This window comes from Neomonachus schauinslandi, chromosome 2, assembly GCF_002201575.2.
Source record: "Neomonachus schauinslandi chromosome 2, ASM220157v2, whole genome shotgun sequence".
NCBI classification, from domain to species: Eukaryota; Metazoa; Chordata; class Mammalia; order Carnivora; family Phocidae; genus Neomonachus; species Neomonachus schauinslandi.
In genome coordinates this window covers 197,532,577-197,557,823 of record NC_058404.1, presented here as the reverse complement: position 1 = coordinate 197,557,823, position 25,247 = coordinate 197,532,577, and the positions used below count along the sequence as shown (strand labels likewise).

General features: G+C 44.3%; 1 protein-coding gene across 2 annotated transcripts in view; it reads left to right on the top strand.

Annotated features, from left to right (window-relative positions):
- The first annotated feature begins 7,574 nt into the window (after positions 1 to 7,574).
- The window catches only part of STX18 (syntaxin 18), a 118,788-nt gene continuing 101,115 nt past the window's right edge, over positions 7,575 to 25,247 (top strand). For both annotated transcript variants that reach the window (XM_021677694.1, XM_021677693.1), the window contains exon 1: positions 7,575 to 7,810. In XM_021677694.1, the coding sequence (XP_021533369.1) occupies positions 7,643 to 7,810 (168 nt within the window). In that variant the 5' untranslated portion in view covers positions 7,575 to 7,642. The remainder of the gene's footprint in view (positions 7,811 to 25,247) is intronic.

Genomic DNA, 25,247 nt, shown 5'->3' with positions numbered 1-25,247 from the left:
GTGACTGGCAGAAGTTCAAACCATAGAAAATGCCCTACCATCTTTTTACTCTTTGCAACCTTGTCTCTCAAAATGTAGTCACACGGACATGGTGGGAAGGACTTGGAGAGCCCAAGAGCCGCCTCGTGTCTGTGCCAAGACCCTTGTTAAGTGGTTCCTGTTCTCTTGCCATATGCTCCTTCCTTAGGATTGACTTGCTACTGAACCGCCGGGTTCTGGTGGCATCTTGTCATTCATTGACGTCTCCCGCCGCCCCCAGGCTGATATGGCTGTGTAGGCAAGCATCCCCTTTCTCTTTCTGCACTAATTTGAACTGCTCAAAGTTGAATGCTTTTCCAGACTGAGAATGGCCGCTCTGGGCATGAAAATTCCAGATGCTCTGAGGTGCTGCTAGACCCTCCAAACAAGCTCTCTCTCACATTCCGCGTTCAAACAGCTCCTTGATAAGAAAGTTGGAAGTACGAGTTGAGTGTATCTACCTTCTCTGTGCCATATGTTGAGAGTGAAGCATCTGCCCCAAACCAGTGACCCACTGGACAGCCATTTCACTGCATATTTAGCAAAAGGAAACTTGTGGCTGCCGTTTTGGCCAAATTCAGCTCATTCTGGCCTCCAGCCCTCCATGGGTGTGTGTGTGTGGGTGTGGGTGTGGGTGTGGGTATGTATGTGTGCAGAAGTTACTCTCCAAGGGCAGAGGATTGAAAGTTGAAAGAAGGGACAATAGCACAAAAGTAGGTAAGTTGCAAGACAATTAAAATCAGGAAAGATACGGATGCACGGCAGCTGAAAGTCCTCAGAGGGACTGTCCAAACCGACTGAGAACCAAGAGGATCAAATTGGAGGGGCGAGGCCCAGAGAATGAGTAATGAAGGAAAGGCAGGAGGAAGAAGCGGTCAGGGTATATATCAGTTTCCTGTGGCTGCACTCACAAATTACATAAACTTCGTGGCTTAAAATAGTAGAAATTTCTTTATTTCTTTTTTTAAGATTTTATTTATTTATTTGACAGAGAGAGACACAGAGAGAGAGGGAACACAAGCAGGGGGAGTGGGAGAGGGAGAAGCAGGCTTCCCGCCGAGCAGGGAGCCCGACGCGGGGCTCGATCCCAGGACCCCGGGATCATGACCTGAGCCGAAGGCAGACGCTTAATGGCTAAGCCACCCAGGCGCCCTAGAAATTTATTTTTACAGTTCTGGAGGGTAGAAGTCCAAAATCAAGGTGTCAGGCTCTCCAAGAAGCTCTAGGGGGAGAGTCCTTCCTTGCACCTTCCAGTTTCTGATGGTTGCCAGCATTCTGGGGCTTGTGGCTGCCTCAGTCAGATCTCTGCCTCTTCACATAGCTTCCTCTTTTCTCTGTGTGTCTCTTAGAAGGACACTTGTCATTAGATTTGGGGCTGGCCTGGATAACTTAGGATTATATCCTCATTTCAAGATCCTTAATGACATCTGCAAAGATCCTTTTTCCAGATAATGTAAAATTCGGGGGTTCTAGAAATTAGGATGTGGACCTATCTTTTGGGGGCCAACATTTAGCTCATCACAGGGTGGGGGATGATAGAAAGTAGGAAGAAATAGGCCAGTAGGTCAGGACAAGGGGCTCAGAACCCAAGCCAATAATTGGGTAAGAATGAAGAATGTGGCCACTCCTCTTATATACCCTGGCGGGAGGTGGAGGGACAGAGGTAGCCCCTGGAAAGGCTGGGCTACAACAGCCTTCTGTGTTTGCCTCCTGCCTTCCCCCCTTCCCCTTTATTTCCCTCCTGTGAGAGTGTAGTGAGCAAGATGGAGTCACTCATGTCAAGCAGGATGCAAGCAGCCAAGGGCATTGCTAGTACCAGACACACTCAGAACTGACGACCAGCAGAAACAGAGGAGGTCTGCAAAGGCCCAAGACTGATTAAATCCCTTTAAAAAGAGAGGATTTTTGCAGCAAACAGTCAAACTCCTCAGACATTGACCCCTCTATGTCTGACCACTTCAAAAAGGCAACTGCCCCAGAAGGCTCTGCCTGATTGATCTCCAAAAAGAACAGAGATCCTTCACTGCTGGAACATAATACAGTAAGTGCTGAGAGCTGACCCGGACCAGACGGAGGCCTCATTCAACTGCCTGCTCACAGACTGACCTGGAGTCTGGTTCATTAGCTTCCTACCCTCTGTTCTATCTTGCTCGTTGTATGACTTGTCTTGTGTTTTGCTTTGTGTGACATGTAAGAAGCCAAGCTAAACATATGGTGAAACACCATTGAATTTGGAATCCTGAACCTGCTTTATGATCATGTTAACTTTTCTTTATGATTGAGTAAAGCTGGCCTTGCAGAAAGACACAACTGGTGTGTGTGTCTTCATAGCATGCTAATGACAAGGAGCTTCTGGGAGAAATCCCCCCCTTTTTTTTAATTTTCATTTTATTGTGGTAAGAACACTTAACACGAGATCTATCCTCTTAATAGATTCTTAAGTGTAAACACAGTATTGCTAACCTTAGGCACAATGTTGTACATTCATCTTGCTTAACTGAAACTTTATATCCATCAGTCAGCAACTCCTCATTCCTCCCCTGACCACCCTCCCCCCCACCCCTGGCAACCATTATTCTACTCTCTCCTTTTCTCTGACTATTTTAGATACCTCATATAAGTGAAATCATGCAGTATTTGTCCTTCTGCAAATGGCTTATTTCACATAACATAATGTCCTCCAGGTTCACCCATGTTCTTGCATATTGCAGGTTTTCCTTCTTGTTTAAGGATTAATACTATTCCATTGTACATATATACCACAATTTTTGATCCATTCATCTGTTAATGGACATTTAGGTTGCTTCCAAAGCTGGGTTATTGTAAATAATGCTGCAATGAAGGTGGAAGTACAGCTATCTCTTTGAGCTCCTGATTTCAATTCTTTTGGATATATACCCAGAAATGGGATTGCTGGATTATATGGTAGTTCTTTTTTTTTCCTTAAGATTTTAAGGATCGATTTTTTATTTATTAGAGAGGGAGAAAGAGACAGAGAAAGCATGAGCGGGGGGTGGGGAGGGGCAGAGGCAGAGGGAGAAGCAGACTCCCTGCTGAGCAGGGTGCCTGATGCGGGGTTTGACTCCAGCACCCAAGGATCATGACCTGAGCCGAAGGCAGCTGCTTAACCAACTGAGCCACCCAGGTGCCTCCCCCCTTTTAAAAAAGATCTTATTTATTTATTTTAGAAAGAGAGAGAGAGCGCCTCGAGCAGGGGGAGGAGCAGAGGGAGAGAGAGAGGGAAATAATCTCTAGCAGACTCCACACTGAGTCTAACCCGGGGCTCAATCCCAGGACCCTGAGATCATGACCTGAACTGAAACCAAGAGTTGGACACTCAACTGACTGAGCTGCCCAGGCACCCCTATGGTAGTTCTATTTTTAATTTTTTGTTTTCCAAAGTGGTGTCACCAATTTATATTCCCATCAACACCATACAAAGGTTCCACTTTCTCCAGCACCCTGGAGAAGGAGAATAATGAAATTATTAAATTTCCTAACTACTATGGCTACGTTCATTCTTAAGAACAAAAGTTTATTCTTTGAGATTCCCATCCCTAGAGTCATGGTCTTCTAGAGCCCATGAGAAAAAATATTTTTTCAGTGAATTTCTTTTTTAAGTCCACTTCCTAATTTGAAAATATATGTTCTTCAGTCCTCTCCTCTTTCGGTGTGAATTCTACCATGGCATGGCCAATCCTCCAGGGTTTCTGTTGGTCCAACACTATTGATTAGATCTAGGTGTGATCTAGTAGTCCTTCATCACCACATTTTACCCACTGGGAGATAACACTGTCAGGAAGGTAGGTGAAGAATGCATGTATCAATCAGGATAGGCTATTTATGCTGCAGTAACAACAAACCGCAAATCTCCATAGACAATAAGAACAGAGGTTGACTTCTCATTGCCAGCACACATCCTTGGTTGGCTGTGCTCCATGTCATCTTTACTCAGGGACCTAGGCTCATGAAACATTGGAACACTATGGCTTGTCGTGGCAGAGGGAAAAGAGAGCACAGTGAACCACACGTTATCTCCTAAATTTGTGACACATGTCACTGTTCATGGGGAAGAGGAATCACCCGGCCAAGATAGTCATCAATATGTCCAGGAACTATAATCCTCTCCTAGGGAGGGGTCATGAATATGAGATGAACAATAAAATAAACTTCTACAGAGGGTCTCCAGTTACTATATACTGTGGCAAGTCCATGATCCCGCGGACCCAAAAACTCTGGTCTGCCCATACTACCCTGCAAGAATTCACACTCCATACAGCAAATGCCTGCTTACCATCTTCCCTCACTTAGTGGGGCTATAAAACCAACCTCTCTAGAGGATGTAACAATGACAAAAATCTCAGTGGCTAACAACAGAATTCTATTTCTCATACATAGCATATCTGTCATGGGTTGGGCATTTGGACGTGCAGTATACCCTCTTTTTGATAGAGGCTGCATTTAATGACTTCTATGAGTCCCCCAAAGATTCTATGATGTGTACATATATCCTGATTGTATGGAGGGTGCTGTTATAGGAAGCTACATTCAGGGACTCCAGTATGTCTTGATGTGGGAAACAAAGGCAGAAGAAAAATTATTAAATTTCCTTACTACCTATAGCCCACTGACAAGTCTTTGAAACAGACAGAGTGACATTCCTCTAGGGACTCAACTGCCTCAATGTTAATACTTTGCTAAGGGCAAAAGGCAATCCTAGCTTGACCGCACCCCCCTGCGCCCCCCAGGATCCTGTAAGTCTACTTTAACACATAAAATTCCTTTGGAAAATTCCTTTATCTCTAACCTCCCCCCCCCAAGATACACGTTGGTAATCATCCCCCAAGCATATGGCCCACCAATATACATCTGAAGGGTCTCATGACTAAGGTTTTATTAGATGGTAATAAATGATCTTTTCCCAACAATAGCTAGGGCCCTCAAGGTCCTGGAAACCTTGTTTCCAAAATTCCTGAGAGACTTACGCTATCCCTAACCCCCTCCCAACTTGAAAGTATATAATGGGCCACTCCTCATGACCCCATAGCAACTCTCTCTGCCCACGGGTCCCGTCCCCGTGCAATCACCTTTTTGCACCAAAGACATCTCAAGAATTCTTTCTTGGCTGTTGGCTTCAAACCCTAATAACGTCTTTCCTACGTCACATAGCACGTCTGTCATGGGTTGGGCATTTGGATGTGCAATATACGCTCTTTTTGATGGAGGCTGCATTTAATGACTTCTATGAGTCCCCAAAAGATTCTATGATGTGTACATCTACCCTGATTATATGGAGCGTGCTGTTATAGGGAGCTACATTCAGGGACTCCAATATGTCTTACTGGGTTTTTTGGGTTTTTTGTTTTTGTTTTTTTAAAGAGAAAAGTTCATGGCCTAATGAATGAAACATTATTACTTATGAAACATAGTGTATGTACTACATCAAACTGGACAGTTTGTAGTTCATTCCCATGACATTCTGTTCTTGTGCCCCTCAGCTTTATGGAGTTTCAAATAGGTATTGTCAACCTGAAGTTACTTTGCTTTTTGCAGTTGAAAGAGCAAAAACACCAGAAACAGAAACCCCAATGAAATATCATAGCCTGTGGTCTGTGGGCGGCCCAATAGCCTCCTCAAGATCTCTGCGACTTTTCTAGTAATTTTATGCACTTGTAGTCACTTGTGGTTTTAGTGCCTGATGTTTTGAGCTCACTTGGGTGTCATCTCCAAAATCTTCTTTGCTCTTGCAGATGCAGACAGAAAACTTAGACCTTTGTCCCCACCTTTTTACCCCCAAAACCAACTGCCCCCAACACAGGACTCATACAAGGCAGTACTCACTGAAGGTCTGGTGTAGCTCAGCCCCCTCCCACTTGAAAACCTTTCCCAAGGAACTACTTTTTCCTTTCCTAGGCTCCCCCTAGGATTCTGGTTTCCCCAGCTTTCCCCTAATTCAATCCCGTTCACTTTATTATGCAGAGCGATTTGATTCTCTTTCCTCCTACTCTGCCCCAGGCTTGCCTTTGCATAGCCAAAGATTCATTAATGTCTCCATAAAACAAAGGGCCATTTATGCAATACAGAATCACTGGCAGAGATTTAGTAATTTCTTTCTGATTTTTCTCTTACTACGTGGGTGTAAGAAAGCTGTGTGGACATTTATTTTCCTCATACAGGAAGGCTGAAGTAGCTACAGTTTAGGTTTTAAGTAACATTTTCCCTCCTCCTTTCAGGGAGGACATCTATTTATGACATCTATTTCTCATAAACTTATTGGAAACAAACTTTTGGTCTCAGAACTCCTTTACACTCTTAAAAATTATTGAGAACCCTAAACAAACTTTGTTTATATGTTTATCTATTGATATTTACCACATTAGAAATTAAAACCAAAACCTAAAATATTCATTTAAAAACAAAAATAATTCCATTACTTATTAACATAAATGAGATCCTTTTGTGAAAAAAATACGTTTCAGAAACAAACAGTGCGAATGGCACGGTTTTACATTTTTTTGCAGACCTCTTTAAAGTCTGGCTTACTAGAAGACAGCTGTTCTGCATTCAGCGTATTTGCAATGTCACAAGTCACACGGCTTCTGGAAAACTCAACTGTGTACAACTTGTGAGAGAATGATAATGAAAGGCAGGGAGCATCTTGGTGTCACGAAGATAATTTTTATCTTGCTGACCACGCTTTGCCAACTGCTGTTTTACCGCATTCTAGTTGTGCAGCCTCTTTAAAAAGAAAAACAAAGCAACGAGAAGGTGAATTAAATCTGAGCCTTGAGTCAAAATGTAGAAAGAACTCATTAGCTAACTTGCGGTTAATTTAAATTACTACAACTTAAGAGGGTATTTAAAAACTGTATGTCACGGATGAACAGAAACTGGGGGCATTCTTCTGCCCTTGTCTTCATCAGATCAGTTCCGCCTCATCTTTCAAATCTGCCTTCTCTGCGTGATACCTCCTCTATTGTACTCTTCCCCATCATAAATAATAACAAGAATGGCAACAGTGTTCTTGTTAACAACGGTAACTTTTATTGGCCACTGCGAGCCAAGCAACGCCAAAACACTTTACTCGCATTACCGCCTTCGATTGTCACAGTAACACTGAGGAAGGTGCTGCCTTAATTTTACAGATCAGGTGGCTGTAGGCTGAGAAATAAAGGCCTTTGGCCTCCAGCTCTGTGCCTCGCACACCTGCTCTACCCTAGCCCTTCTTGCACCCAGGTGGTCAACGTCCACGTGCTTCTGTCCCTCACAAGGTGAGTCCTGGAGGTCAAGGGTCGCCTCCAGTGCACCCCACTCCCCGTGCCTAGGAAGTGGGAGAGCCAAAAGAGGGGAGCCACTTTCTTGCTCCCCAGGCCCATGCGCCCCAAGCGGGACCTCTACCCGAGGTCAAGCCCTCGGAGGTTTGCCAGGAGGAGAACGGGGCTGAGGCCGGAATCTTTCTCCTCTCGCCGCTGTCATCCCGCGGAGGCCGGAACCTTTCTTCTCGCGTCGCGTTGGCGGGGGAAGCGTGCGGAGCCGGAACGGTCCTCCGGCGGCCGGGCGCACGCCGCGGTCGCAAGCTGCTGACGTGGGCCGGCCGGGAAGGGGACCGGGGGTGTGGGTCGCTATGGCGGTGGATATCACGCTGCTGTTCCGGGCCAGCGTCAAGACCGTGAAGACGCGCAACAAAGCGCTGGGAGTGGCAGTGGGCGGCGGGGTCGATGGCAGCCGCGACGAGCTGTTCCGCCGGAGCCCCCGGCCCAAGGGCGACTTCTCCAGCCGGGCGCGGGAAGTGGTGAGCTGGTTGCTATGGAAACGGCGGACAGGCGAGGGGGGCGGACCCGCGACGTGGACCCCAGACCCAGAACCGGCCCCTGTCCCGTATTCACTGTGTGAAGGAATAACTTGGAGGAGAAAGTGGTCCGAAATGGGGACAGGGGAGTTGGTACCAGGGAGCCTCCAGCTGTCTTGGGAAAGGAACAGCTTTATTTCGGGGATTGGGAACCCATTTGGGGGAACTCAAGGATTTCTTGTCCGCAGAGTTCTTGGGCTGCTTGGCGAGGTATTGAGGTCGCCGTCACTGCAGACTTGAACGTCGGGGACACTTCCCCACAGGCCTTTGCTTTTCTGTCTCAGCACCGACCACAGTGTATTTGCCTCTTCTGTTTACTTGTTTTGTGTCCCTCCCCCTCCCGCGTTCCCCGGCTCAATGAGATCAAAGATCATATTCCCCTGACCTCTCCCTTCCGCTCGCCTCCTGCCACAGGTTCAGGGCTCTTGCTGGGGATCAGTAGGTCTTGAGACGGGTTTAGGGTAATCTTTCACAAACACTGTGTTACTGTCTTCTAAACTGCTTTCGGTTCCCTGAACACAGTAGGCTTTCGTTCAGGAGAGCAGGGAGCTTCTCTTTGAGCACAGGAACAGTGCTGGTGTCACCTCAGAACCCCAAAGCCCGACTCATAGCACTGGCCAGTGAATGTTTTTTGAATGGGTGAATGAACAGATGGCTGGCTGTTTTCTCCACTGAACAGGAGACTCTCTAAGTGGGGAGAGAATGTTTACCTTGTTCACTTTTGTATCCTTGGTCTCAAGGGTGGATCTAGTATTTGTGGAGCTGGAAGTAAGCTTATACAGTTCTGTCTCTCCTCTTTAAGAAATGAAGATACAGAATCACAGGAAGAGGTTCAGAGCTTTGGAAGGGGCAAGTGAGGGGCCCTGAAACTTAAACTTCATTAATTTCATGGTAAATCTCCTTCTCTTTGGCATGCAGTCCAATGCCTGGTACTTTGTGGACATTCATATAGTTTTCAGTGAGTATCTGTATGCACGAATTAACATGTGCAGTTTGCAGAGGGTATGCGAGGACCAGAAGGGGATTGGACCAGGTGAAGACACTCAGTCCATCAATAAATATCTATTAAGCACCTCCCTTCTGTCCAGCACCTTGTTAGAATAACACAATTTAAAAGGAATGGTGGGGGAGACAGTAACAACACAAGTGCCATCCAGCCTCCTAGTGTGTAGGGTACAAAGGTGAATGTGGCCCGTTCTACTTGAGGGCCGGGAAAGGCCTTTTAGAGGCAGTGATGCCTGGAACACATCTTCAGAGAGGGTGGAGAAAGGCCTCTCAGGCTAAGAGAAAAGTATGCACAAAGGTGTGGAGATAGGTAGCTTATGCTCAATTTATATGTACTCAATGCATGTCTACCCATTAAATTGCAAACAAATTAGTAATATTTCATGGTTTTTTTTGGAGGAACATTATATTGTCTGAACTACTCCCAAATAATGATGAATATGCCACTTTGCAGTGTTATTGAATTGTTTTGATAAGCATATGAGTGTGGCTGGAATGTGGGAACTTTGCTCTCCTGGTGGACGAATGTTACGTGGTAGAGAGAGCACTAGAGAAGGAGCCAAGAGACCAGGTTGTTGTCTTAACCCTGCAACTATTAGCTGTATGAGGTTATCAAGCAAGTTTTATGGCCTTGGTTTATTTACCTGTAAATGTACCCTTTTTCCCCTTCAAACAGCAGAAGACTTTTAAACTGCATTGATCCCCTGTTTATAGCAGATCAAAGGAGGAGCTTCCCAGGTTAAAATGAGAGGAAAGGAAACTAGGACATTCTCCCTTCACCTCCCCCCAGGTCTGCCCAAGTTCTTCCTGAGGTTCCTCCTGTGGAATTTGGTATGTGAAGGTCACAGTTTTTTGGTTTGGGGAGGTCCCTTTCTAACTCTGAAATCACTGATTTATGAGCACTGTGCTAATTTTGGATCCTATTCCGGAGTAGGGGATATGCAAGTGGTAGAGACAAGAAGCATAGCTGGGATGGCAAGGCTTATGGAGGTTTAGGCCTTAGGCCTTTCCCTGAGTGATAAGAATATGCTTTAGGCTTTTGAATTAATGAGCCTCAGGGGCAGTAACAGGACCCTGGGGTGCTGAATTTCCTGTCACTGGAGGCACTTAATCAGGGGGATGACTGCTTGTCAGAGATGTTTGAGAAGAACTTTGCGCCTTAGTCAGAGGGTTAGATTGCATGCCATTGAAAAGTCACTTGTGGCATTTGATGATGTGGGTAGGTGCTAAGGCTTGGAGAGTCTGTGAAGTTAGGGACATAGGCTGCGTTGTTCAGGACTGCTGCCCCTCCTGACATAGGGAAAACATGCATTCTTTTGACAAATCTTGATTTTTATGTGGTAGTTGCTTTGTGTATTACCTCCTGTTCTTGCAGCCATTCCCGCCACACCCTCTCCCCCTCAGAAGCTAGTATAGAGCCGGTGAGGGGTGTCCTGTGCTCTTGCCACAGTCAAATGTGTCGGAAGGCTGGCTGTTACTTTGTTTGGCCTGGATTCCTTATACATAAAAGTCTGCCCAGTACTAGGAGCACATAGTCTGGTTTGGGGTTAGCTCTGGTCGTCAGACCTAAGGAAATGTAGCAGGTTATAGTAATGCCTTTGGTTGAATGTCTTCCTCGAGGCACTCACTGTCATTTCTAGGATGCACATTACCTGATTCAATTCTAGTTCTTCTCATTCCTCAGTTTGGACAAAGCCTATTCCTGATGTCCGTTTTCCATCTCACTATATTGTTGTAGAGGTTTTATTAAGATTAATAAAACTGTGTTGATTATTTAAATTTTTCCCCATAGGCTGGTTTCTTCAGCATCATTCCTTTAAATATTTAACTCTTATGCTCAATTTTGCTGAATTCATGTATACTCAATGGGTGTGTACCCATTAAATTACACACAGTAACAACGTTTCCTATCTTGGGGTGAGGAACTTACTGTATCTGAAAAACTCCAAACAATGATGAGTATGCCACTTTGCAGTGGGAACTGGATTAATTAACTCATTTAGGTTGTGAGGTAAATGGGGACCTTGGGAGTGGACAAAGCACGGCGACTTGGATATAGAAGATGTGGATTCAGATCTGGGCTCTGCTACTTAGAAGTGGGTGACTTGGGCAAGTCCTCTTACTTGAGGCTCATTTTCCACTTCTGTCGCATGGGCGTGATCATACTTTACTGAACTCCTAAGCTAATTATCAGCATCTTCTGAGACTCTGTATCATAGAGAACCACACTCATTGTTACTGTTCCCCTTTGCCCCCTACCTTCACCCCATGTAGGCCATTCAGACATATTCATCAGTGGCTCGCAGCTATATTCCCCAAACCAGTTAGCTTTCCCGTACTTTCCTTCCTTGCTTGCAAAGAGGAACCAAGGAAGTACACAAAGGAATCCGTGAAAATCCTGTGCAGGTGCGCATCGGTAGTGCAGTCCGCAGCATTCCTCTGTGAAGGTGACACTCTGTCGGCAATGACAAATGCAGCTGTTCCTCTCTCTTCCTCCCTGTGACCCTGGAAGCCAGTGCCAGTTTCCTAGTAGATCTTATGGCTCAGAATCCTCTGCAGCATTGTGGCCTAGGCAGCCATTTATTGGGCCTGGCGGTCAAGTTGAAATCTGCTTCACATCCTGCCTGACGTAGAGTAAAGACAGAATCTGTATGCTTAAAGCAGAACCATGGACTTTTTTTGTTAAGTACTTAAAAGGATCTCGAGTTCATGTTGTTCAGGCTTCTCATTTTGTAGGTGGGAAAACAAACACCCAGATAAGTGGAAAGACTTGCTCAGAGTCTTAATAGCTGAGTCATAGGACTGAGCCAGAGGTAGAAGCCAGGTCCTATGACCCTAGTTTAATGTTGTTTATTTCCCAAACCTCATCCTTGTACCTTTTAAACCAGAGAATCTTTGGCTTTTGAATGGCAGTGAGTTCCTTCTTGAGTGAATATGGAATTCATGGCTGGATACTGAATGGGCTTAGAGCAGAAGGACCTGAGTTTGAATGCCTTTTACTGTATGAATTTGAATGCCCTGTACTTACCGAATGGACTTGGGCAAATTACTTAACCTCAGTTTCCTCCCTTCTAAAACAGAGTAAGAGCAGCCTTAAAAGATTGTTATACAGATGAAATGAGAAAATGTATACATGTGCCTGCAGGAGTGTGAATTCTTTGGGTTGCAATTAACAGTACCCTAATCGAAACTAACCTGAGCAAAATGGGACTGTCTGGGCTCATGTAACTGGGAAACACAGGGGATAGAACTTCCTTCTCCAGCTCTTATCCATAAAACCCAGGAAGGACTCCGGTTGGTTCTGCTTGGATCCTGAGCCCTCATTATGGCCTTAGCGGGGATAAGGTTCTTCCTGTGGCCAAGTCGTATGTCCACCCCAACATGTGGCCAAAGGTGGGTTGGATGCTATGATTTTTTTTTTTTAATTTTTTTTTTTTTTAAGATTTTATTTATTTATTTGACAGAGAGAGAGACAGCGAGAGAGGGAACACAAGCAGGGGGAGTGGGAGAGGGAGAAGCAGGCTTCCCGCTGAGCAGGGAGCCCGATGTGGGGCTCGATCCCGGGACCCCGGGATCATGACCTGAGCCGAAGGCAGACGCTTAACGACTGAGCCACCCAGGCGCCCCGGGTTGGATGCTATGATTATCACCTCTCTAGAACCTTGGAGAAGGGAGTGTTCTGGGGAGGAGTAGGCAATAAGGGTGGGCAGGCAATACCAACTGAAATGTTCCTAGTGCCTGGCATAATGCCGGACCTGCCTTCCCCTCAGCTGCCTGGTTGTCTTCAGCTCTGTGGGGAAGGGAAAACTAGAATCATGCAAGTTTGTAGTGACAGGCTTTCGGTGTGGGGGTCTGTGTGGAGGTGCTTTCCAGTGTTAGCTCTTTGTTACCTTACTGCTTTGGTCTGGGAGCCAGACCACTGCCGAGGCCAGGGAGAGCACCAGGTGGGAAACCGGGACGCTCTGAGCAGCCAGGCTGGGCGCAGGACAGCAGGAGCCAACGAGCAGCTCAGAACAGACCATCAGGAGACCTGTGCTGTGGTCCAAGGTCTGTCACGAGGCAGGCAGGCCACAGAGTCTCTCTGGGCCTCAGTTTCCACTCTGGTTACATGGAGTGCTTAGACTATGTAACTGCAGTGATTTCTTGTAAAACAAAGGTGTTCTGATTCCCTGTCACGTAATAGTGACCCTGGGCTCTGGAAAGTCTATTTTCAGATAAGGCTCGCAGATGAAGTTTTCTTTATTACACATTGCTTTTGTGAAAGCTGACTGTCTTCTATTTATTTTGAGTTTTCAAGGAACTGATTATCTTGAGTTTCTGGCTAAAATTCAAAGTTCTTATAGTGGCCCAAAGCCAGATGCTTTGGTCCTGCTCCCTGTCTGATCTCGTCTCCTGCCACCTTCCCCTTGCTCACTCTGTTCCAGCTGCCCTAACCCCTTTGCTTTTCTCCCATGAACAGATAGGTCCCCACCTTAGGACCTTTGTGTTTGTTGTTGCCTCTATGTGGGACACTTCTCGTCCAGATTCTATGTGGTTTGATCTTCAGGTATCTGCTCGAATGTTGCCTCAGGGAGACCTTCCCTGACTGCCCTGTGTAAAGTAGCATCCTCTTCCTGTCCCTCACCCTGCTTTATTCTTTTCATTATCTAACATATCATGTATCCATTTGATACAGACCTTGCACTTGTGTGAATCCACTGGAATTTGTGCTTTGTGAAGACAAAGACTTTGTGTGGTCCACCACTGAATCCATAGGTTCTAGACAGGGCAGGGACCTAGGTAGTCAATATTGCTTGTCACTTTGCTTTCAGTTTTGGAGCTAGTTGATCTCTGTGCAAGGCTCCTTCCAATTCTAGAAATGTGTGGTCCTAATAGGATTCCTGAATATTACACAATCAATACACATTTACACTTAATCCAGTATCTGGAGTAAACATTAAATAGTATCTTTTATTATAAAGATTCAGTTCCTACCTCAAGAAGTTCACAGTCTAGTAGAGAAGCAGACATATAAATAGCACAACTTTTGAGTTGACAACTATTTGAGTGACAGCTGTAACCCTCTCAGCATTGATTCCCCAGGTCCTCCTTGATTCCTTTGAAATCACATGGTTGACCTTGTGTGCCAGTGTAGGGACCCAGAAGTTGAGCTGGGAGGGACCACCTGGATTATTATCCAGAGTAGCTGGCAATAGACTTTTTTCCAAGGATTGAGTATAAAACTGACTAAACTGGGGATTTCAGTCCAGAGCATGCTTCTAAGAAGCAGTATCAGGCAGCAGGTGCCAGGGGTCAGTGAGAAGCTGGACACAGGGCCACAGGAATAGATCAGGAAATAATGCAGGTTTAGGATGCAGGCTGCAAACAGAGCATGAGTTTGTTGAATCATATAGATTTTTTCTTTTTTAAAACGGAAACCTTATTGCAAATGAGATAAAGAGCAGCTTTGGCTAAGGCTGGAGGGAGGGGGCTAGGAAGAAAGAGATTCATTAGCCAACCTGTCCCTCTGCCACCCTTCCCCCTTCTCCTTGAGGAGTCCCTTGGGCATCAAACAAAGGACTCAGAGACACCCAGGTTAAAAACCACTGTGTTAGTGTTCTCCAAGGCCTCTTTTAGCTTCATGATACTGTGTTTTTATGGATCATATTAACTGTGTACTGTAAGCAGAACTCAGTGCTAGAGACTTTCATGGTATTAATAGCCCTCTGTGTGGGTTGCCCTTCCGAGTTTTTTCCAGAACTTATGAAGACTGCAACTTTTAAAATTCTATTTATTCAGTAATTCATTTACTCCATCATCCTGTAAGTATTGAACAGCCAATATGTTTCAGGCATTGTGAGCACACAAAAAGCTATGAGACCTATGCTTTGGAAATACAAATAAAGGGTAAATAAATCTCCTTGAGGGGAAGTCAGTGGGAGATCAGCCTGGACTTTGAAGGACAAGAACTGTTGCACCAGACGAAGGAAAGGTGATAAATCACGTTCCTGGCAGAAGGAAGAGTATAAGCAGAGGCCCCGATGCACAACACAGGGTGATGGGGGGAGAGCGGAGGCCAGACTGTGGCGGGGGAGCCCTTTTCTGGACAAGGCCTGGGGGAGGGTCAGAGTGGCAGGAGATAAGGCTTTGTGGGATTGGATGGAGCAGGTGGGCCAGTTGGGCTGACCTGCTGCCTACTTTTTGAAAACGAGGTCTTCTTGAAATGTGACCACTTTTGTTTGTGTACATATAAGCTACGGATGCTTTTGTGCTGGAGCGGCAGAGCTGTCGTCTGTAGGGGCCTGCGAAGCCAAAACATTTTCTCTCTGGTCCTATAGAGGGGAAGTGGGCCACCCCTTGGGTAAGAGCACCATCAGCAGTGCTACAGAGTTTGGGATTTGTGCTCTGAGCTAAGCAAGCAGAGGCATGAAAGGATCATATTTGTGATTTAAAATAATCAGCAATATTGAGGGTGGGTTTGGAGTGTAACAAGGCGGACCTAGAAGAGCTAACTAGGAGGCTGTTGCAGGCAGTCAGGAGAAAGCGGTGAACTGGTTGACGGTAAGGTTGGACAGGCGTAGATGGATGAAGCAGATATGCAGGAGGCAATAACGAGTGGGGTTAGAAAGAGGAAGAAGTAGAATAATTCCCAGCTTTCTGGCTGGAAAGTTACGGTAATAGACTTCACAATAAGTTTTTTTTCAAAGTTAGGGTAGAATGCCAGTTACTTAGGCCTTCTTTCGGTTCTAAACATAGAGAATACATCCAAGGAGCCTGATGGACATTGGAGTTTTATGAAGACAGCAAGTGGTGGGGGCACCTGGGTGGCTCAGTCAGTTAAACATCCGACTCTTGATTTTGGCTCAGGTCATGATCTCATGGGTCGTGGGATCGAGCCCCCTGTTGGGGTCCACACTCGGCTTGGAGTCTGCTTGTCCCTCTCCCTCTGCTCCTCCTACCACTCGAGTTTGCTCTCTCTCTCAAATAAATAAATCTTAAAGAAAAAAAAAGACAGCAGGTGGTGGATAAGTCTCCATTGGCAGCGCTTTTGGGTAAACCTGAATTGGAGAGCATAGCTGGAACCCAGTGGGGTCCTCCCACTTTGTCATATTTCCATATTGGAGACCATTGAGTCTACAAAATAGGCACCTGGGACATATGCCCAGCCAATTGCATGGAGATGTGCAGTGGGCCTCACATCCAGCAAAACTCTGGCCTGGGCCTTGTGAGTGAGTCAGGCTCACCAGATTGCAGATGGGAATAGAGACTCACTGGGGCTCCTTTCGATGCCAGGTTCTTGTGCAAAGTTCTGTTCCCCTCAGTTCTGCTTTCTTCATTCTTGAAAGAGTCTTGGTGGTGATGATTGTATCACATACTACAGAGGCATGGTGCGCAGGGGTAGTCCGTTGGTTTTCTCCTTCGTGCCAAGAAACATCTAGAATGGGCCAAACAGTTCTCTCTCTTCTCAGTTTCTAGCTGGCAGGTCACCAGCAGTTCAGTGTATCACCTACTAGGTAGGACAGGGCTGCTGAAATGGGTCCCCTGAGGATGACTTTTTTTTTTTTTTTTTAAGATTTTATTTATTTGACAGAGACACAGCGAGAGAGGGAACACAAGCAGGGAGAGTAGGAGAGGGTTAGCGTGAAGCAAGGAGCCTGATGCGGGGCTCGATCCCAGGATCCTGGGATCATGACCTGAGCTGAAGGCAGGCGCTTAACGACTGAGCCACCCAGGCACCCTGAGGATGACATTTTTAATGAATTATTCCTGTTCAGGGTCTGGCTGTCCCTCAGGCTTGAGAACCAGATTTGTCAACATATTGAGGGTAGAACCATCTATCGGAACAGCTATCAACCAAACTCACATCAACTTGTATAAAAGTTAGTTCATTTATTTTGAGCAGTGTAATTAGTACTCAAGAGGATACAAATTTTGGAAAATCAGTCATTTTGGGGCTTCTGTTATAGATTAGGAGCTCTGATAAGGACTTTATGTACCTGATCTCATTTAACTTTTATCTTTGGGGGAGGATAGAAATACAATATTATTCAGTGATTTTACAATATTGATACTATGAATAATATTCTAAGAATAGAATTCATACAAACTTGATGTTTTGAGGTTTCTTGTTACTGGAAATCCATATGGGCTCCCTCTGGTGGGCAAAGTATCAGTGAGGTCTACAGTGGTTAATTACGGCTTGTGTATAGACAGCTTATTGTGTTTATGACATACTGGGTTTAAAATTGACTTAAAAAGCGCCCCTTCAGAACCCGCCTAAAAGAAAGCGAGTAAACCAGAGGAATGAAAGGATGATGTGTTGAATGATCTCCTATAACTTCGATATGAAAAGCTTGCAGCACAGTTGTAATTTTAAATTCAGTAGTACTTTTTTCTTCCTGACTTTCAGGTTCTCAAAGTGTGTAAATACTAGAGTTTGCTAGCTCCTCCTTGTCACAATTCAGTGTATGGCTATTTGTCAAAACTGTTGCAGCACATAAGGTATAATTAACCAAGAGAGTGAATCTTTCCATTTCAAACCATTGTACACATTCCTGTTCGCTTTTTAGATGGATGATAAGAAAACCCTGGTAAATGAACATTTGCATTTTTACAGTCTAAGTAGAAGTGACAGACTGCAGCATATCTTGACTCCAGAATTGAGAAAAGAATTAAAAAGCATAGGTTTTGAATTATGAATACTTTTGGACTTTGTCATTAACTATGTGATCTTAGAAAACTCACCTAACCTCTTTTTTTTTTTGGTTCGTTTCTCATTTTTTCTTGTTTCTTCAATGAGGGGCTTTGGCTAGATAATCCTTAAGGACCTTTTCAACAGGATGGTTCCAGGATTCAGTACTCTTCTTTTTGAAAGTCCCAGGATATATCTTAAAATGCTTTTTGCAGTGACAACTGCTCAGTGTCTTGTGTCACTTTCTCCTCGAGTTCCTGTGTACTCATAATTTTTCACCTAGATGAGACAATGAGTTTGTTTTTCAAAGCTGACATTTGGTATGTTTCTTTCTACAAATGCATTTGATTTAATAGTGATTCTCTGCTATTAGAGAGACTGGACTATTAGAGAGACCGCAGGATAGGTTTTTGAAGTTCCCTAATTATTTTAAATCTGACTATAAAAGTAGTAAGTGCTCATTAAACAGAATAAAAAGGAAAATAAAGTTCACAGATAGTACCCCTGGCCGGAGATAGCCCCTACTACAATCTTGGTACATAGCTTCCAGACATTTTTCCTATTAAACAAAAAGAATTTTTCTATACTGCTGTTAGGTAGCCCTCTTTTTTTTTTCTTAACAGTATATTGTGAACATTTTTCTACGTCCGTATGTATTGTTCTGTGTCACCAATTTATTTGGCTGTGTAGTCATTAAAAATAGTTTCACATAGCGGCGCCTGCCTGGCTCAGTTGGTTAAGCATCTGACTCTTGGTTTTGGCTCAGGTCCTGATCTCAGGGTCGTGAGATGGAGTCCCACCTCGGGCTGTGCTGGGTGTGGAGCCTGCTTAGGGTTCCCTCTCCCTCCCCTCCCCCCTTCTCTCTAGATAAATAGATAAATAGTTTCACATAACTTATTTACCTGAACCCCTACGGGAAGATCTTTGGGCTGCTTTCAGTTTATCACTATTTTAAACAATAATACATTTCACCAAATTTGTTTCAAGTTTATAATCTCCTAAAAAGGTAAAAAATCTATAATTTCACTTGTTTTCTGTTTAATCTTTTCTCAATTATAAAAAAAATTGATGTTCTAATATTGATGAAAGGAAAATTATTCCTATTTTTTTTAAGGGTTAAATATATTAGAACTTATTATCAGTGCTGGAAGAGTATAGAAGAGGGGTGGATAATACTTAGGGGGAGGTAGTCAGAAAAGCTTTTAAGTTGGAGCAGAGCCTTGAGCAAGTGAAATTGAGTAGATGGTGGGTGTGAGCATGGACTTTTTCAGTGACAGGAAACTGGCTGATTGAGCCAATGGTGCTTCTTTGTGGGCAGTGTGAGTTAAATTGGGGGAGGTGCTTTATGGCCTTACCCCAGAGGTCTCCAGAGCTCTTGTGCAGCATAAATGCACGTAAATCAGTGGCCATCCTATATCTAATTAATGACCACTTAAAATTCAATGAAAACATTTACAGTAGTAACAAAAAGCATTTCTAGAAATAACCTTAATGAGAAATGGACATGTCCCGTTTGAAGAAAACTTCAGAATTTTGTGGAGGGATACAGAAGACTTGAATAAATAGACACACATATTGTGTACTGGAAGGGAAGAAAAAATGTTGTAAAGACATCAGTTATTCCTAAATTAATTTGTAGGTTTAGTGCAGCTTTCATCAAAATTGCAACAGAACTCTTCTGAGAGAAACCTGCAGGTGGTCCTGAAATTTACCTAGAAAAAAGGATGCGTGAGAATAATTGTTGAAGAGTGGAAGGGTGTGTGCGTTGGGGCGGGGATACTAGTTTTGCCAGATACTAAAACATTTTAAAGACAAAAAGTACATGTGTATATGGGTTGAATCAGTGAAGCATATAAGGCCAGGTGTGTGTGTGTAACCTTTTCTTGATAAAAGAGGCATTGTAAATCAGTAAGAAAAAGAAGGCTTACTCAAGATGATTTGGGGATAATTGGTTAGCACTCTGAAAAAATGCTCTGACTTTTTTGTTGTTGTTGTTCATATCTTACTGTATACACATTAAAATATATTTCTAGATGAACTAAAGATTTCATTGCCAAAGCAAAACTGAAGAAAATAAAAATGAATATGAATGTTCTGTCTTACAGAAGTAGGAGGTCTTTGAGTTTAAAAACTAACAGCAGTAGGGGCGCCTGGGTGGCTCAGTCGTTAAGCGTCTGCCTTCGGCTCAGGTCATGATCCCACGGTCCTGGGATTGAGCCCCGCATCGGGCTCCCTGCTCAGCGGGAAGCCTGCTTCTCCCTCTCCCACTCCCCCTGCTTGTGTTCTCTCTCTCGTTGTCTCTCTCTCTGTCAAATAAATAAATAAAATCTTTAAAAAAAAAAAAAAAAAACTAACAGCAGTAGGGGCGCCTGGGTGGCTCAGATGGTTAAGCGACTGCCTTCGGCTCAGGTCATGATCCCGGGGTCCTGGGATCGAGTCCCGCATCGGGCTCCCTGCTAGGCGGGGAGCCTGCTTCTCCCTCTGCCTCTGCCTCTCTCTCTCTCTCTCTGACTCTCATGAATAAATAAATAAAACATTAAAAAAAAAAAACCAGCAGTAGTTTTAATAATAATGACGGTGGTGATTTTGATGATCATTGTGGTGGCAACTGTCACAGTTACTTTACGAAGAGACAGGTAGCAATATTCCCAAGTACAGGGAAATTATTAGGGAAACATGGCACACTGAAGAGGAGGTCATGGCATGAGAAAAATTGCTTATATTATCACGTTAGGTTAAAAAAGTTACTACCAAAACCAGATATAATTAAAACTATGTATACGAGGGGCGCCTGGATGACTCCCTTGGTTAAGTGTCCGACTCTGGATTTTGGCTCAGGTGATGATCTCAGGGTCCTGAGATGAAGCTCCGCATCAGGCTCCCCACCAGCAGGGAGTCTCCCTCTCCCTCTGCCCCTCCTAAAATAAATAAATAAATCTTTAAACAAGACAAAATTATGTATATGAAATTAGAAAAAAAAAAACAAAACAACAACTCTAGGCGTGGAAATAGAGATCAGAAGGGAATACACCACAAGTTCACTGTGGCTGTTTCTGGGAGAGAGGACTCAGGGTGATTTCTTTTTCTGCTTCCATCATCCTGAATTTCTTTAATGAGCACATATTACTTTTTTTTTTTTTTTAAAGATTTTTTATTTATTTATTTGACAGAGAGAGACATAGCGAGAGTAGGAACACAAGCAGGGGGAGTGGGAGAGGGAGAAGCAGGCCTCCCGCGGAGCAGGGAGCCCGATGTGGGACTGGAGCCCGATGTGGGACTCGATCCCAGGACCCTGGGATCATGACCTGAGCCGAAGGCAGACGCTTAACGACTGAGCCACCCAGGCGCCCGAGCACATATTACTTTTGAAGTGAAAAGCAAAACAGAAAAAATGAAACTCCCAGCAGATGAGTTTTTCTTTGCTGTGGTAGGAAATAGAGAAGAATTAATATCTTTTGATGAGAAAAGTGTCATGAGTAAGCAGTATCTGATTGTATATTAAATGCACAACAGAGGGGGCCCCTATTTAAAGGAAGTCTGCAGTAAAACCTTTTGTGAAGGGAGTAATTTTCCTGTAAGTCAGCTGGATTTTCAATTCCGACTTTCTGAAGCTCTACGAGAAAATCATCCACAAATGTTGTGTGGATGTTTTACCTTTCTGATTGTCATTCTGAAAACTCATCAGCAATAGTAATAGCCACCACTTGTTGAACACCTACTCTACCTGGCACTGTGCAAAGAGCATTCTCATTTAGTCGACTATCCTTACGGATGAGGTTCCTTTCCTCATGAAGAAACCGAGGTTCAGAAGGTTAAGTGAGCTGCCCAGGATGACGTGAGGACGAGGACGATGAGCGTGCCCTGGGTTCCTAGGACTCTGAATGCACGGCCGTGCACGTGGCGAGTGCTGTCCCAGGTCTTGGCATTCCGCAGGTCAGATCACTGGTGATTTTCTCCTTGGCGTGTTGTCCTATCATCTGCTATCCTCGGGAGCGTATTTTGGTCCATAAATCCTATATATTTGAAAGTTCCTGACTCGCTTGTAGGGGAAATACAAACCAAACTCTTTTTTTTTTAAGATTTTTTATTTATTTATTTGAGAGAGAGAGAATGAGAGAAAGCACATGAGAGGGGGGAGGGTCAGAGGGAGAAGCAGACTCCCTGCCGAGCAGGGAGCCCGATGCGGGACTCGATCCCGGGACTCCAGGATCATGACCTGAGCCGAAGGCAGTCGCCTAACCAACTGAGCCACCCAGGCGCCCAATGCTTTCTTTCCTTTTTTTTTTTTTTTTTTAAAGATTTTATTTATTTATTTATTTGAGAGAGAGAGAGAGAGAGAGAGAAACAGCATGAGAGGGGGTAGGGTCAGAGGGAGAAGCAGGTTCCCTGCTGAGCCGGGAGCCCAATGTGGGACGCGATCCCAGGACTCCGGGATCATGACCTGAGCCAAAGGCAGTCACTTAACCAACTGAGCCACCCAGGCGCCCTTTTTTTTTTTTTAATTGAGAATTACCCAGTGACCATACGTTTTGTATAGGTAGTGTTGTGGTCTGTTTTTGAGGAAAAGGTGAAAAGATTTATGGTTTCAGTTAGTAAAATCGCTGAGAAGGAAGGAGACCTGATTTTTACATTATAGATATTTGACAAAGTGTTGATTCTGTTTTTTCATCTGGGGCACTAGTTTGTTATTTTGTGGATTCACTCAATAGTTGGTCCCGTGGAGAACTGCAGAGCCAAGATGCCTTTTCAGAATTACCCAGGTGAGGCAAGGGGTCAGGCCTTTGAAGCCGCTGCAGTGGCCAGCCATTGGATGCAGGCTTCCCCCAGGGTTTCGAACCATAATGTTGGGTGAAGCAGCTTCCCTCCACTGAGGGCAATTCCATAGACAGACTTAGCTGGGAGCCATCGGCAGGCAGTTCTGGAAGTTGGGGGAATGAGGGCCTCGATCCTGAAGGCATAGTTCTGCCACACTACCTTTTAGGGTTGTTGTGAGGATTGAAGGAGATACTGTATGTAAAGCTGTTGGCACTATAGCTGGTATGGTATAGATTCTCATTCAACGGCAACTGCTTTATTACCAGCTCCTGTTGCTTGAGTATCTGCCTATGAGTAAGGAAGGCATTTAGATTGCTATGTAGGATAGGTGAGAGAGACTTTGATTTGGCCATTAAATGCTTACACTCTAGAAAGGGGCATTCATTCATTCATTCATTCATTCAATAAATATTTATTGAGCATCTAGTATAGGCTATGCACTGTTTTTGGCCGTGGGGTGGAGCCAAGTTAAGACAGAATCTCTGCCTTTGTGGAGGTTATATTCTTTTTTTTTTTTTTTAAGATTTATTTATTTATGAGAGAGTGAGAGCCTTCATGGGGTGAGGGGCAGAGGGAGAAAGAGAATCCCAAGCAGACTCCACACTGAGTGCGGAGCCCGACATGGGACTTCATCACATGACCCTGAGATCATGACCTGAGCTGAAATCAAGGGTTGGATGCTTAACTGCTTGAGCCACCCAGGTGCCCCAGTATTGTAATGGGAAACTTATAGTAAATGAGTAAATGGATACATAAAATACTTGGGTGATAAGTAAACTAATAAATATAAGACATATTCATAACTATAGACATCTTTAGTAGAGGAACTTCAAGAATTGCGAGGATAGAGAGATTACTACTTCTGGGTAAGGTTGAGGGGAGACTTCGTGGAAGAAGCTGGGACTCATAGATTTTCCATGTGTGAGAATGGAGAAAGGAGAAGTAGGACAGGAACGTGTGACAAAGCCTCCAAGGTGGGAAAGCACAGGACGGTAAAGAGAAAAGCTCAGTGTAATGGAAGGAGTGTGAGAAATAGGTAATGGAGTGTGCCTTGTATTTTCCTTTGGCCCCTCCAGATCCATTCTCTACCATTTCCACTCTGGTCTTGCCCCAGGAGGCTGATTTTTATGGAGTGCTTGCCTGGGTTTCCTTGTTCCCTGGCTTCTGATTGGGTTCAGCCAGTGGGAGGTCCAGCAGGAGATTGGAGGGCTGGAAGGGAGAGGGGTTGGTTTTGGAGTGTGGTAGAGGCTTTGCATCCATAATCCATGACTCGGGATGTCTGCCCACCCTAGGATTTTTTCCTTGTGTCTGTCAGGGGTACATCCTACCTGTGGGGTAGGATGGGGTTCGTCAGGCTGGTACCAGCCAGCAATACACAGAATTGCACTGCAGCCCCACTGAAAGGCAGTGACAAAGGAATTCCTTCCCATGGATAGACCTTATACAGTTCATCTCTACCTTTTTATTTAAGGTGGTTTTCATAGGAGGTCTATTTCTCTCTCTCCCCCTTTGTAGCTCAACACTGCAGTAGGGAAAGGTCAAGAATTTTAGCCTCAGACAGATTTTCTCTTAGTGATGTGGCAGTTCATACTTCTCTTCCAAATATGACCTGAAAGGTTAGAGGTGGTAAATGGCTCTTACGGCATTTTGACTATAAATCTGCACTGGAAGAGAATCTGTAACCCATTATCAGATTCTGAATCAAGCTGCCTTGTTCTTCTCCTGTTTCTGTTTCAGTGGAAATGTGTGTTTTTACTCTGTCAATGGACAGTTTATGTACTTAATATACCTAATATTTAAAGGGAATTATATAATGAATACTTGATGTGCAAGCGACTAGTTAAATACTTTAACTCCAAGGGATTCCATTAAAGTAATAAGGAAATTACATTTAATTTTAAATGGTAGAAAGATTTTTTTAATGTTACTGCTATTAAGCATGTATTACACACACTCAACCCATTTTTTGCAAATGAATTCCCAAAGCACAATTCATCTTTATACAGGTGGAAAGGAAATAATTCTTGCAAAATTTGTAGTTTGATGTCGCCTTCTTAACTGTGGAGAGAAGCATACTTTTCCAAAGAATAGAATGTGATGGTTGATTGGAAACTTTTGGTGTTATGGGCTCTTAGCTCTACTCTTGAAATAAGAAAATATATATAAATGGGTCCCCAGATGAAGCCGTGGTGGGGTACTTTATATCCCTAATTGACTCCAGACATAGAGGCTGTGATTTGTAAGCAAGCAGTGACAAGAGGAAGTTAAATCAAAATTAAATTAAGGGAAGGAAGGGAAAAAAAAAGATATCAAGGAGAGGTGATGAATTTTCTGAAAGCTTCTAAATACTTATCTGTGGGTAAGTGGGAAGTCTGAATATATCTCAGTTATGTCAAAAGATGAAATCTGGAAACATTTCAGTCCTAAAAAAGACCTTCTCTCTTTTTTAAAAGCCTTTTTTATATTCATTACTTGGTACAGCTCAGTCAGTATGGGCATATTTGCTTCTATACTTTTCCATGACTCAAACTGGTAATAAAAATCAGTATCTCCCATGATACACATGGAGTGATATTTTGGGAGGATTGGTTTTTCTGTTTATATTTTGGCATTTTGTCGTTGTTCCAGCTTGTGTAAAGAAAATTCTTGGAATGCGAGCCCACCAGACGCTCATCCACACTGAGCACCGTCTTTGCAGGGGTGTCCGTCGGTCTCCCTTTCCCTGGCCTACCCCAGCCAGTTTAGTCTCAGGCCCGAGGGGACGGGGACTGTGTTGCACTTCCCGTCACAGCACAGAGCACCGTGCAGAGGTCCACACACATTTGTGAAGCGAATTAAGTAAGTTGATGCCTCGGCTTCCTCTTTCTCATCCATCCCACCGCAACCGTG